General features: G+C 40.4%; 1 protein-coding gene across 5 annotated transcripts in view; it reads right to left on the reverse strand.

The window, feature by feature from the left end:
- Positions 1-12103, reverse strand: part of ERC2 (ELKS/RAB6-interacting/CAST family member 2) — a 1123201-nt gene that overhangs the window by 185227 nt on the left and 925871 nt on the right. For all 5 annotated transcript variants that reach the window (XR_008794491.1, XR_008794489.1, XR_008794490.1 and 2 more), the window contains one exon: positions 4231-4296. Coding sequence is in view for 1 of the 5 variants with exons in the window: in XM_056129131.1 (XP_055985106.1) it covers positions 4270-4296 (27 nt within the window). In the remaining 4 variants the exon portion in view is untranslated. The remainder of the gene's footprint in view (positions 1-4230; positions 4297-12103) is intronic.

Below are 12103 nucleotides of genomic sequence, written 5' to 3' on the forward strand. Positions count from 1 at the left end.
CTTACTCATGGCTCTGCTTGAGATCATTCTTGGTGGCTTGGAGGATAATATAAGGTGCCAGAGATTGAACCCAAGTTGGCTGTAAGCAAGCCAAATACCCTACCCATGTACTATTGCTCCAGGTCCCAAATCTTCATTTTAAACAAAATTCATCTTCTAGTGTCACAATTCCATACCAAAATTGTTAATGCCCATGGTATTATCTTTATGAATCTGGTTCTAAGTATTTGCACAACTTTTTAAAAACATTTTTTTCCTTAAATTTTTATTAGTGAAACACCATGAGGTACAGTTGTAGACTTACAAATTTTTGTGCTTGGGTTTCAGTTATACAATGATCAAATACCCATTCCTCCACCAGTGCCCATTCTCCACCACCACTGATCCCAGTATCCCTCCCACCCCCCATCCCTCCCTTCCCACCCTACCTCTGTGGCAGGGCATTCCCTTTTGTTATCTCTCTCCTTTTGAGTGCTGTGGTTTTCAAAAGAGACACTGAGTGGAAATCATGTTCGGTCTATAGTCTATTCTCATCATGCATCTCCCATCCTGAGAGGAACCTCCCAACACCCTTTATTTGGCTGTACAACTTTTTAATCTAAAAAGAAGTATTCCTTTTGAATGATTCAATGAATACATTGATTTTGTTTCTATGTCTGCACCATTATGAGTAAACAGTAAAAACTCAAACATTCAAAGGTCAAGATAGATACAACTCTAGATATTACAAGATATCACAAGATGGCTTGGTTTGGTCCTTCACCTACCCCGCCCACCTCATTGAATGTCTACCAACCAAAGTGAATTTAAGGGGTCCAAAGAAAGTGCCTCCAAGCAGTGATGCAAATGATTGCCACACTGAGTGGATTTTCCCCCAAAGAAAAATAGTGAAGAATTAAGCAGTGGCTTTTGTGAATGTAAAGCAATATAGAAAATGTAGTTAAGGAAACAGAAACACCTATTCATAATTGAAAGAGGGGTGAATACACACAGATGATTGTGGTTGAATATACACAGTAAGGTTGTTCATAAATGACAAGTTGCTAGAAATATGATTCCATGAAGCCTCTGCAAGCAAACCAAAATGATAAGGAAATCCAAAGGTAAATTGTAGACATAAGAATAGAGGAGTATAGATAATTAGATAGAGAGATGTGGCAGAGAAAAGTTAGAGGCGGAGTACAGAAGTATGTGGTGAAGCTAAGGAGCATCAACTGCAGAATTTGTGGGGTCCAGTACAAAACAAATTTGTGGTACACATTGTTCAAAAGTATAATTAAAAATTTCAAGATGATCAAAGTAGAGCCCGCCTATGCTCTGGGTTCTGGGATTGGGAAATGCTGGGTCTGAGTAAGAGTGTGAAGCTGAGAAAGGCTAACTAGAGTGGATGTCTAAACCTTTTAGAAAAGAAAACGTTGCTCAGTCTGCTTTGCTCTCAGACGACATCACCCTTAAATGATTGCTGTGAGAGAAATAAATCCCAAGTAAGTTAGTTATTAGAAATGGTAAAATTAGAGGAGCCACCAGGGTTGTTTCCTTCATTTGAATTTGCTATGCTTGAAGGAGCAAATGTTCTTAAATTTATGATTCATTTCAGCACCAAAAATGAGACTGTAGTCAAGGCCTTCTAACACTCTTATGACCAAATTACTGATGCCTTGTAAAATGACTCCTTGCAATGTTACTTTTTAAGGACCATAAATAAAAATATTTAAAATGCTCAGTTTTTAAAGTGCCATTATAATCCATCTTTAATTACAAATTCAATGTCTCCGTAGGGTCCACAGCTTATACTGTGACTTACATCCAGCAACAGTGGTTCAAAAACAAAATGTTGCCCTCAATCGCACAGCGGGTAGGGCGTTCGCCTTACAAGCGGCCAACATGGCCGACCCGAGTTCGATTCCTCCGCCCCTCTCGGAGAGCCCGGCAAGCTACCGAGAGTATTCGATATGCCAGACACAGTAACAACAAAGTCTCCAATGGAGACGTTACTGGGCCCGCTCGAGCAAATCGACGATCAACGGGAGGGCAATCTCTCATTATTTAAATCCTTCAAATATAACTTTAAAATTTCAAGGATAGCTGAGCAAACTTGTTTAAAGGAATCATAAAGAGAGATCAGTAGTTCTTCTCAGAAGCCCATAAAACTTATTAGAACCTATTAAAGTAGGACAATATATTGACTAATTTCAAAAGACATTTGTTTTCTAGGGTACTTTCAGGCTTGAGTCTATTCATGAAATAATAAAAGGAGTAGAAGTGGAACTTCATGCTTTTTTTTGCCTTGAGAAGAGCAATATTTATGAAGTACCTGGGTACCTGCTCTTTCCTGAGGACAACAAGGTTCTTATCTTAAGGGAGGGCACCAGTGGATATCAGAACTCTTAGGAAAAAGCAACACAAATACTTAATATTTAGGTGGACACACAAATGTGGCCCAGAGACATATTATGTGAGCGGCAGAAGAAGCAACTTCATTGAAGAGCACCCCACATAAGACCTACATTCCTAAAGAAACCCCCAACTCTTTTTTCTTTGCCTTTTATTTCATGCATGCTATAGGGCAGGTCTTCCATGTTTGCTTTCAACATTCTAAAACCTTCTCATTTAATATTGTTTTAGCTGATTTATTTTTCATTAGATTTTCTGTGTGAATTAAACACATTATTTCCTTTTTTTCCCACTTAGGCCTCTTAGGCAGAACTAGGACTTTCTCTAGCTCCTGGCCTCCTTGTTTGTTGAGCTTCCTTTGAAACCACTCTGCTTCTGAAGGAGCTCAGGTCACTGATGCTTTTCCTTCACCCAGGAAAGGGAGAAGGAGAGAATCCATGTGATCAGGAAGTTGGAAATGGATTAACTAATAGCAAATAGACGCTCAAGGTGTTAGGTCTTTAGTGTGGGAAGGATGTTGTATCTGGAAATCAATCATATGTTTCTCCACAGGATCAGAGAAAGCAACCAAATTTATTGAAGCAACCAAATTTATGTAATTAAATAGGGTCCACCAAGCAGTGAAATACACGAATAAAATGTTTCCTGAAAATACGAGTTATTGTATTAAAATTTATGAGAAGCACCCTTGCTTTGGAATATGGAACTAAGATGCAGAAAGGACACACCTGCTAAATTATCCCTCCCAACTGCTGTTCCAATCACAGAGTCGGTGATATTCCAGGAATATGGCATTTCATGTTTGTAAAAGAAAATGAAGTTCATGTTGGATTCTGTTTGAACATAAAAATCATTGTGGCACAAATCTACTTCATTCTGAACATTCATTGAAGGGGTTTTAAATGGCTCTATAGTATTATCAAGTTCAAGAGTATCCCACGTCACTATACATCTATTCAACTCCAGGGAGTTGGTGAGCTGGCACTCAAGTTAAACAGTCTGCAAGTATCCTGGAGAAGTATGATTTCTCACAGCAGGAATCAGTAGAGTTTAATGTTCCATGCACAGCCGAGTGGCAATTAAACACGCCACCACTCAATATATGGATAGCATGAAAATAAAGGGTCAGTTTTTGATATGCAAAAAAGTAGAACCTTTAAAACAGAAAACAACACTTAAAGATGCACTGCAGTAAATTTATAATGCAAAGGTATTTAGAAGCACTATTGTAAAAACCTAAAATACACAATGCCACTAATGAGACCTGTCAATACTCATATTACTATTCTAACTTATTTTTTAAAATGCGGTTACCCATCCACCATTACTATGCCTTAATTCTTATGGTTTCCTTGAAGATTCCAAAAAATAGATAGGAAAATTCATTACCTAGGCTTCTTAGAGATTATAGATCCAGTTCCATGAAAGATAGTTTCATTTTCCTTATTCTTTGATAAATATTAACACAACCAGACGGATGTGAAAGTCATATCTTGTAAAAAGTAAGCAGTTTACTGAAAACAACTGGAGAATTATAACCATTTTGAGTTCACAGTCATCCCTTAAAAACTGTGTATAAATCCTAGCAAGGGCATAGTTTACATCTTAAATCACAAGGAAACATTTGAATCATGCTCATCCCAGCCCCAACAAGGCAGAGGAGTGGTGTGGTTGCAGGGGTAGGGGTGAAAAGGAGGAGGCTCTTGAGGATAGTCAGAGAACATAAAACACCACAGGGCACAGTCACAGGCATCTCTGAACAGAAGCAAGCACACACATAGTACTATAATTCATGATTTTTTTAAAAAGAAAAGTGATATAAAAATGGTTTCTCACCCCTCAAAACAAAACTGGAACTTTGGTTTACAGGCCAGGCTATGCCCATATGCCCTCATCGTCATCCTGCGGCCGGACCAGGGTTAGGAGGTGCAGAGAGGTGGGGAGCATCAAAATGAAAGAAGAAAAGGTTAGTTACACCATGATGCACTGGAAAGACACACTGATCTTCACTATGTTTTTTAATCTTCAAGAGCAAGGGAGAAAAATAGTCACTTAAGTTCCACATCACCAACTTGTCAAATCCATTATGGAGTTTTGTGTCTATGGAAACACCCACACAAAAACATTCCATCCACCCAGCGCTGACTTTGTGTCAAGATTGGATTAGAAGATTAAAATTAGTCTACATTAGCAGATGATTATTTTTTTGGAAAGCATGCAATCTGAATTGCATATGCTGAGGGAGTAGATTAGAGCTTTTAAAGCAAGCAGAGAAGTAATTATAGTAATCAAATACCCTTAATTTCTCTTAAGCTTAAAGTATCAATAAAGGCTGAAGAAGATTTAAAAAAAAAAAACGACAACTCCCTCGAGTTGGGTGGAAGGAACATTCGTAGCACGGGGTAATTCACATTGGTTATTTCACATAGGCAAACATCCTGTGATCTCCAATTGTCAGTTTTAATTTTTCTTCCCTCATATAAGAAGATGTGCATACCATGGAATGATTATACGTTTGCAATAAAAAAAAAAGGTTCAAAGAAAAGACAGTAAACTTTCAATTCAGTAGAATGCTTGTAGAAAGGAAGTTTTGTTTAACTTAAAATTGTGTTCAACTTTGGTTAAACTGAAACTTATTTGGTTTGAATTCTTGTTGAAATGTTTCCAGAGAGGCTGGAGCCACTTTCCTCACTTTGTAAAGTGCTTCACAAACCAGGAAATGGAACCTTTGAAGGCAGAAGTGCATCCACCATCATGAGAACCTGTTTTGAGTAAGAATTCTCACTGCTGAATGCCAGGGTTGAAATTTAGCCTAAAAGACTGGTTCATAAACTAGCCTTCCACCTAAATTGAGAGCTGTGTCTCTTAACTGTCCAGTGAAACCAAGTTTTGCCACATGTGAACAAATGGGTACAAGAAAAAAAAAATTGTTGTGAACAATGGGAACAGGAAAAAATTAACTTGGAACATTTTATCGCTATTCAGATTTTAATGGCTTAAATTGACTAATAAGTTGAAAGACATAAAAAATGTCACTCTTTTGCTGATTTTCATCTTAAAGAAAAATTGCAATTGCACATGGTTGAACCTAATCTTGCCAATAGACCAAGGTGGTTTTCACCTACTTAAAGATTCTGATACGTGGTCTTTGAACGAAGTTATCAGAATTTTTTTCCTTTCAATTTTGTTGTATTTTATCTTACGCATTTTTTCTATGAATTCAACAAATTGCCACCAAAGGGGTCTGTAGATCATAAAGGGTTAAGAATTCTCCTTCCCCCACGACTGATTTGAGTCAATCAAGTAATTTGCAGTCTGAATTGGATAACTTGGTGTGTATTTGCACTGACAGTTTAGATAAGAATTCTGACAAAAAATAAGGTATAATTTATTTTAGCTGGGCTGTATCATGTAAATTTTACCTGTGTTTATCCTACACAGTCTAGTAATTGCTCCTAGTAATAAACTTCCCCTTTCTATACATAACTTTGAAAAATACTTTTTTCCCCAGTCATGCAATTTCCTCTAAATTCCTGGATGAAAGCACAGTTGATGTCCCCTTTTATGAAAATGAAGGAGCAGAGTGCACAGTAGGGGGCCCTCAGGTATCCACAGAAAGGACCAAGGGACTAGCAGCAGCCTCTTGAGGAAGCTAGGGGTCTGTGTGTAAGTATCATGCTCTGGATAAAGGTCCTAGCTTTCATCATGAGGTCCTTGACCCCCAAAGCCTGTAGGAAAACCCCAAGCACAGAGCGATGCTAACACCTGCCAAAGTCGGAAAACAAAATAGGAGGCTTTCCTTAAAATGCAGCCCACAGCCCTTACTAACCGCTTCCTACATGGCTAAAAAAATAATGCTCTGTGCAGTGCAGATTATTTCCTTTTGGATTTAAAGCCCAAGAGCATGTATACATTCAGATTGTTTCAACTCTATTTATTCATAGAGCGTCTTAAATGTTTAAAAAAGTGAGAGAGAGAGAGAGAGAGAAAAAAAAAGAAAGCCGCCACCACCAAATCTACCACTATTTTCTTAACAGTGGAACGTGGTTTAATGCAAATCACTTTTAGTAAATTAAATATATTTAGAAATGGCAATTAATTATGATTGAAATAGACAGAAGTTGTAGCTTGAAAATATACACTGCCAATATCACTACTGTGCCTCGTCCACCATAGGAATAAAAGGAGCTCCCAGATGTCGAGGGTTATTAAAAACCAGATGTGGAGATCGACGTCGTGTATGCTGGCGAATAAAGTAAAGAAATATGACAGTCCAATATAAACTTTGCTCACATTTAACATGGCAGAAATGTGGATAAATTCCTTTAGTGAACTCGACTATTATGCACTTTTTTTTTTCAGTTTCTAAGGTTTAAAGTTTTACCAAAAAAAAAAAAAAAGAAAAGAAAGAAAAGGAAGTGGTGGCCCTTTCTGGTCTCCCTAATCTTCAAAGCTTAAACATGAATTGACCCTAATCACCAAGTGATCTGGGTCAGAGTGAGTGTCTGCTTAGGGAATAAAAAGCAAAAAATGCAGGAGTTAATCAGAGGGGGAGCTCCAAGTCTTTCCAAACGTTCACAGCTGTTTGACTCCTGTCTTGCCTGCATCGCTGGATACAAATATTAATTTTTAAAGCAACCTTCCTGTACAGAAATGTAAATTTGGGAACCAAAAAAAAGCAACAAGAAAACATAAATATTACTAGATCTCTAACTTTGTGCCAAATGATTACAAATACTTGGGATTTTTAAATACATATATTTGGCCTGGGAGAGTTTGCTTCCTTTCCTTGTTTTCCAGTTTCCAAATCCACTTTGCAGGGTTATGCTGGATGCTGCCTGCTGTTGGCTCCTTTATGGGTCCTGAGTAATTGCTGTGCCAGGAGTTGCCAAAATATCTGGATGGGAAAAAAGCCTCGAGTCCATCAGTCATCTGAGAGCTTTTGTTCATAGCATCTGGGAATGGGAACACCCCAGGCAGACAGAAGCCCAGAGCACAGTGAGCAAAAATCACAGTAAATTCTGATTTTTAACTATCAAATGATCTGAAGATGAATCTCTGGCTCCAGAGCTGGTATAAGGCCTTGAAGAAAATCCTGCCATTCCAAGTCTCTAATGAGAATTCCCAAACATTGAGATTAAAAATAAAATTCCTCCCAGGATGGGTCACTTGCAGAATGGTGCTGATGACAGGAAACGAGGGTGAAGGGACTGAGTCATCAGCATCATGACATGTGGCTCGCTGTGGTGGGGTGCATTTACTCACCCAACCAAGAGCGCTGGGAAGCACTCTGTAATCCGACATGATAAATGGCTCCATGTAAACCTTTAATTGGTCTCGATTCTGAAGTATTAGGTACAAGCAGCCGGCAAGCCCCAGCCCATCACTGAAGAGTTTTTCAAAGACACCTGCAACTCTTTGAGTTAATAGCCAGCTCCCCCCACACACGCCCTTGAAATTGGAGGAGAAGTTTCCTCAAGGAGACCTCATTGTCACACCTGTCCTGGCTGGAAATGATGAAATGATGGAAGAGCCGCCTTCCTCTGTGAGCCTCTGTGAAAACTGTGACAATGCCTTGGAGATTCTGTCAACGAGCTCTAGCTGGTTCCTCATCGGAAATGGTAAAGAGATAGTTCTGCCTTTGACAGGGTCCAACGTGGACAGTCATTGGGTCCATCACAGCTTGACTGCAGTTTGTGAATACTCAGGCACTTTCTGAAATCTTCCAGCCCTGGTACAGTGTCGACTTGTGTGACACAAGTCACAAAAGCAGGACCACAGTGTGGGATCAATGGCGAGTTTGTGTTGGAGAAGCTCTTCGGCGCATTTCCAACTTGTCCAGAGCAGGGAATGTGGGAATGTAAAGGAAAACAATAGGGGAGACCAGGAAATCAGGGGCACTTGGCCTCCTAGGGATACTAGTAAGTTAACTTTGGGAGGAGAGTCCAAATCTTCTCTCCCATAGTAATCCTCTCACACACACATTTGGCTCTTTCATCTGCCCTGCCTCTGGGAATGCTTAGTCTAAAGGTGAATGTTCTTTTCAGATGATGTCAGGAATGGTTGCAAACTCTTCCGTGCTCTGTATTGGTTACAGTGTGCAGGACCTGTGTTCATCTGGCTCAGACACTTGCTGAGCACTGTTTAAACAGAAACATCAGTTGATTTCTGATCTGGGGTAGAAACCAGCAGGCCATAGTTCCTGCGCTAGGTTAGGTCTCCCCGCCTCTTGCCTGAGTCTGATCACTGCCTGATGACTCAGGTGAGCAAAGGAAGGCTCAGAGAAATGGTCAGGTAGTTCACCAAGGATACTTGGCAGGAGCTATTGAGCCAGGGTCAAATTCCAGTTGGTCTGACCGCACAGGGGCACCTCTCCGAAGTAGGAGCTGTGAAAACACAGGAGATTGAGCTCAGATCCTGGGGGGTATTGCTGTTTGTGTGGAGTTCAGCTCTGAAGTGCTCTGCCCTCTGCATGGCCTTCTTACTCAGCCACCACAGACCCTGGCAGGAGCTGAATGGTGCAAGTCAGGTGGGGGTTCTCTGCTTTTGCATCCATGCCAAGAGTTCCTTGAGAGTATATCAGCAGCGCCCCCAGCAGCTGTCAAGGTCCCTGAGGTCACCACCTCTACTCCCTTTACATGGCCGGATGAGGCTCAGATGAGGGAATATCACAAATCTTTCCAGATTTTAAGTGTATCAGCTAGGTTCTTGCTTTTTGGAATGCTGCGATTCCTCAGAGAGAAAATGCTGCCTGGATTCCGGAGTTACTTGAGTTGCCAAGATTGTGTTTACTCGCTTCGCCTCAGAATGGTTCCTTCCTTTTCTACACTAGAGAAGCAATTTCCAGGTTGTTCTTCTAACCCTGCTGGTGAACACTTAATGTCACAGACTGAGAGGGCACATCATATGTGGGTAGCCATACCTGAGGGCTGCTTCTCTAGAGAGAGGCAGAGTAGTAGAAAGCCTGTGTTGCCTGGCATGGTTTTTCTCAGCTAGTCTGCCTCACAAAGATACCCTGAGGCAAGGCAGCCAATAGAACTTTCGTGGCCAACCTACTGAAAACTTTACAGTGGCCTGAAGGAAGGAGAAAGGTTGGGTGGGGACATTTTTCTCCTTTACTTTTATTATTGTGTCCTTAGGTGTCTTCTCAAATTTGGAGGGCCATCAGTGTGGGGTCACTTAAAGAAATTTGTTTTCTACTTCTGTTAAGCAAATGCAAGGCCTGACAAACCAGTTATTGGGGCTGGGTGCCAGCTGAAAGATACAAGATACCCAGCTGAAGATGGAAGTGCTGGAAGGCTCTCTCTTGGCCAAGGATAGTGTTTTAGAGCCCAAAGTCAACAGCTGCTAAAAGCTGAGCCATTGCCAGGTAACCGTAAAATAACCAGGGGTGGGGTGAGGTGGGGGGAGGAGTAGGCAGCAGGGGTGTAGGGATGGAATCGGACTTTATTTTTACTCCACAGCCATCAGTTATTAATGCTTGACTTGGTTAAGATCATTAACAAAAAATGTGTTTTTAACATGATTGTCCTTGTGCTGCTTCCCAGTGAGCAAGCAATCAGATCTCTTAAATTCTCAACTTATTTCCTCAGTTGCCTCAGAAGGAAAATGGGAGCAACCTTGATTTTGGCACTCTGGAGAGTTGTGTGAATGAAATCTGAGAATGCAAATTCAACTACTTTCCCAACAGATATAAATGTATACGTTACTGGCAGCATCGAAAAATTGTTTGTCACAACATGCGATTTTATATGGCAAAAAGCCAAAGGCAAAATGGTTTGAACAGAAAGGATCTGCTAGTAGATGAAAGCATCCTCAAATATTTTAGCATCCCCTGAATGGTTCAAAGTTGCACTGTATTTATATCATTACTATGTATCTCGGTCCCAAAACTGGATTTTTAAATAGTGTAACTGAGACAGGTGGCTTTCAGAATTGGTATCTGCAGCCTCCTTTTAAAATATTTTTTAAAAAATTTTTTAAATCACGGCTGTTTTCAGTTCTCTCTCCTTTGCTGGTCATTATCTTGAGGGTGTTGTGAGTGCCTGGAGTGTGTAAGTCAAACATGATCCTTATTACATCAGCTCTGGGAGTGGGAGTGGGGGGGGGGGGGAAGGCAGGCAACAGTGTTTAGCAATATAAAATAGATTTCCCTGCTTCCAGACGTTTCAAGGTTGGCCACCCCCTTTCACTGGGGGAGCTGAAGTGCTGCCTCTTAGACAAATGTGACTGGATTAAAGCCGCAAGTTGAAAAGAAATCAAGCATCCGTGTTGCCAAGATGAGTTACATCCACAAGCTCACATGCTCGGGAGTGCAGGCTGTGGCTGAAAAACCCCCGTTGACTCAAAAGATACTGCAACAAATCTCTTAATGAAATCCTAATACTGCAAACAAGGTTTAAAACAGAGGAATAAGCAAACGGGGTGGAGTACTTTACCCAAAATAGAGTAAGACTGAAATCTCCAATAGGCTCAAATCTCCTTCAAGGGAAAATCCTCTTCTCACAGGGGGATCCTGATGCATTAAGCAGCTCTGTCTTTTCCCATCCAGGAAGACCCTGCCTGGCAGGGTTTATTGAATCATGCCCTCCTGTGCTTACACACAGAGCATTAACATTGCACCCAGATTAAAGAGCTTTGGTAATAACCTGCTCATGTGCTAAGCCATTTTCCCTAAGGATGTGTCACCCCCTCGATGCTTCTCCTGGGCCTGTAATGGTTGGGTGAGCACAGAACTGCTAGGACAGGAAGGAGCAGTTAAATACCTCCCAGGACAGCTCAGACATTTGTCCTCATTTCCTTCTTTACCTGTAGTCTCATCGAGAGCTGTGACAGGGTCATTTCAGAGTGTTTGCTCTTAAAAACAAGCAAACAGATAAACGACCGCCTTGATTTCCTGACGGTGAGAAATAACATATCCCTTTTGGCTTGTGTTTTAGGACTGGGGTGGTGGGCTTAGTAGTCGGAGAGGGATCATGGAAAAGGTGACATTTGAGCTATCTATTTCATGTTTTAACTGTTGAGTTTCAAACATGGCCTCTTGGTAATCTAGTTACAATTAAAAAAAAGGATCAGAAAAGAGGCAAGTAATTACAAGATAAAATGTTTTTATAACTACATGTGTTGAGAGATGTTAACTAAACTTGTAGTAATACTTTCACAATATGTGAACTTCACATTCGGCTCTACTTCTGAAACTAGCACAATTTTATATGTCAGCAATAGCTCAGTTTCAAAAAATTAACTAATGAATTTAATTGACTTTTAAAAAGAACCAAGTGGCCCACGAGAATTTATTTTAAAATGCATCCTAGGATATCTTTGGCTCTGATTCTGGGAGCACTGGCCTGGGGGTGGAAACAGTCAAAATCTCGGAACCCTACTCCTATCCAAAAACATCAGCCCAACAAGAGGTTGCTTCATGGGGTTTTGAATTTGAAGATTTCATCCTTACATGAAGCCAAAATCGAAGGCTTCTTCCAAGAAGTGGGCCATGAAATTAGATTTGCAATGCAAAAGGCTCTATCATTTCTTATTTGGAACAGCTTCAGAATACTAACTAAGATGGGAAATATTTTAATAGTCTAAGACATGTAAGTTTTCTTATTAGGTCATTGTCATGAGGAACTAACCCTTTCTGTTCTCTCCATTGTTCTGCAACTCTAGTGATTCTGGTACATGAGTTAATTTTTCTTCCACATAGGAAATA

This window comes from Sorex fumeus, unplaced genomic scaffold, assembly GCF_029834395.1.
Source record: "Sorex fumeus unplaced genomic scaffold, SorFum_2.1 ptg000072l, whole genome shotgun sequence".
NCBI lineage: Eukaryota > Metazoa > Chordata > Mammalia > Eulipotyphla > Soricidae > Sorex > Sorex fumeus.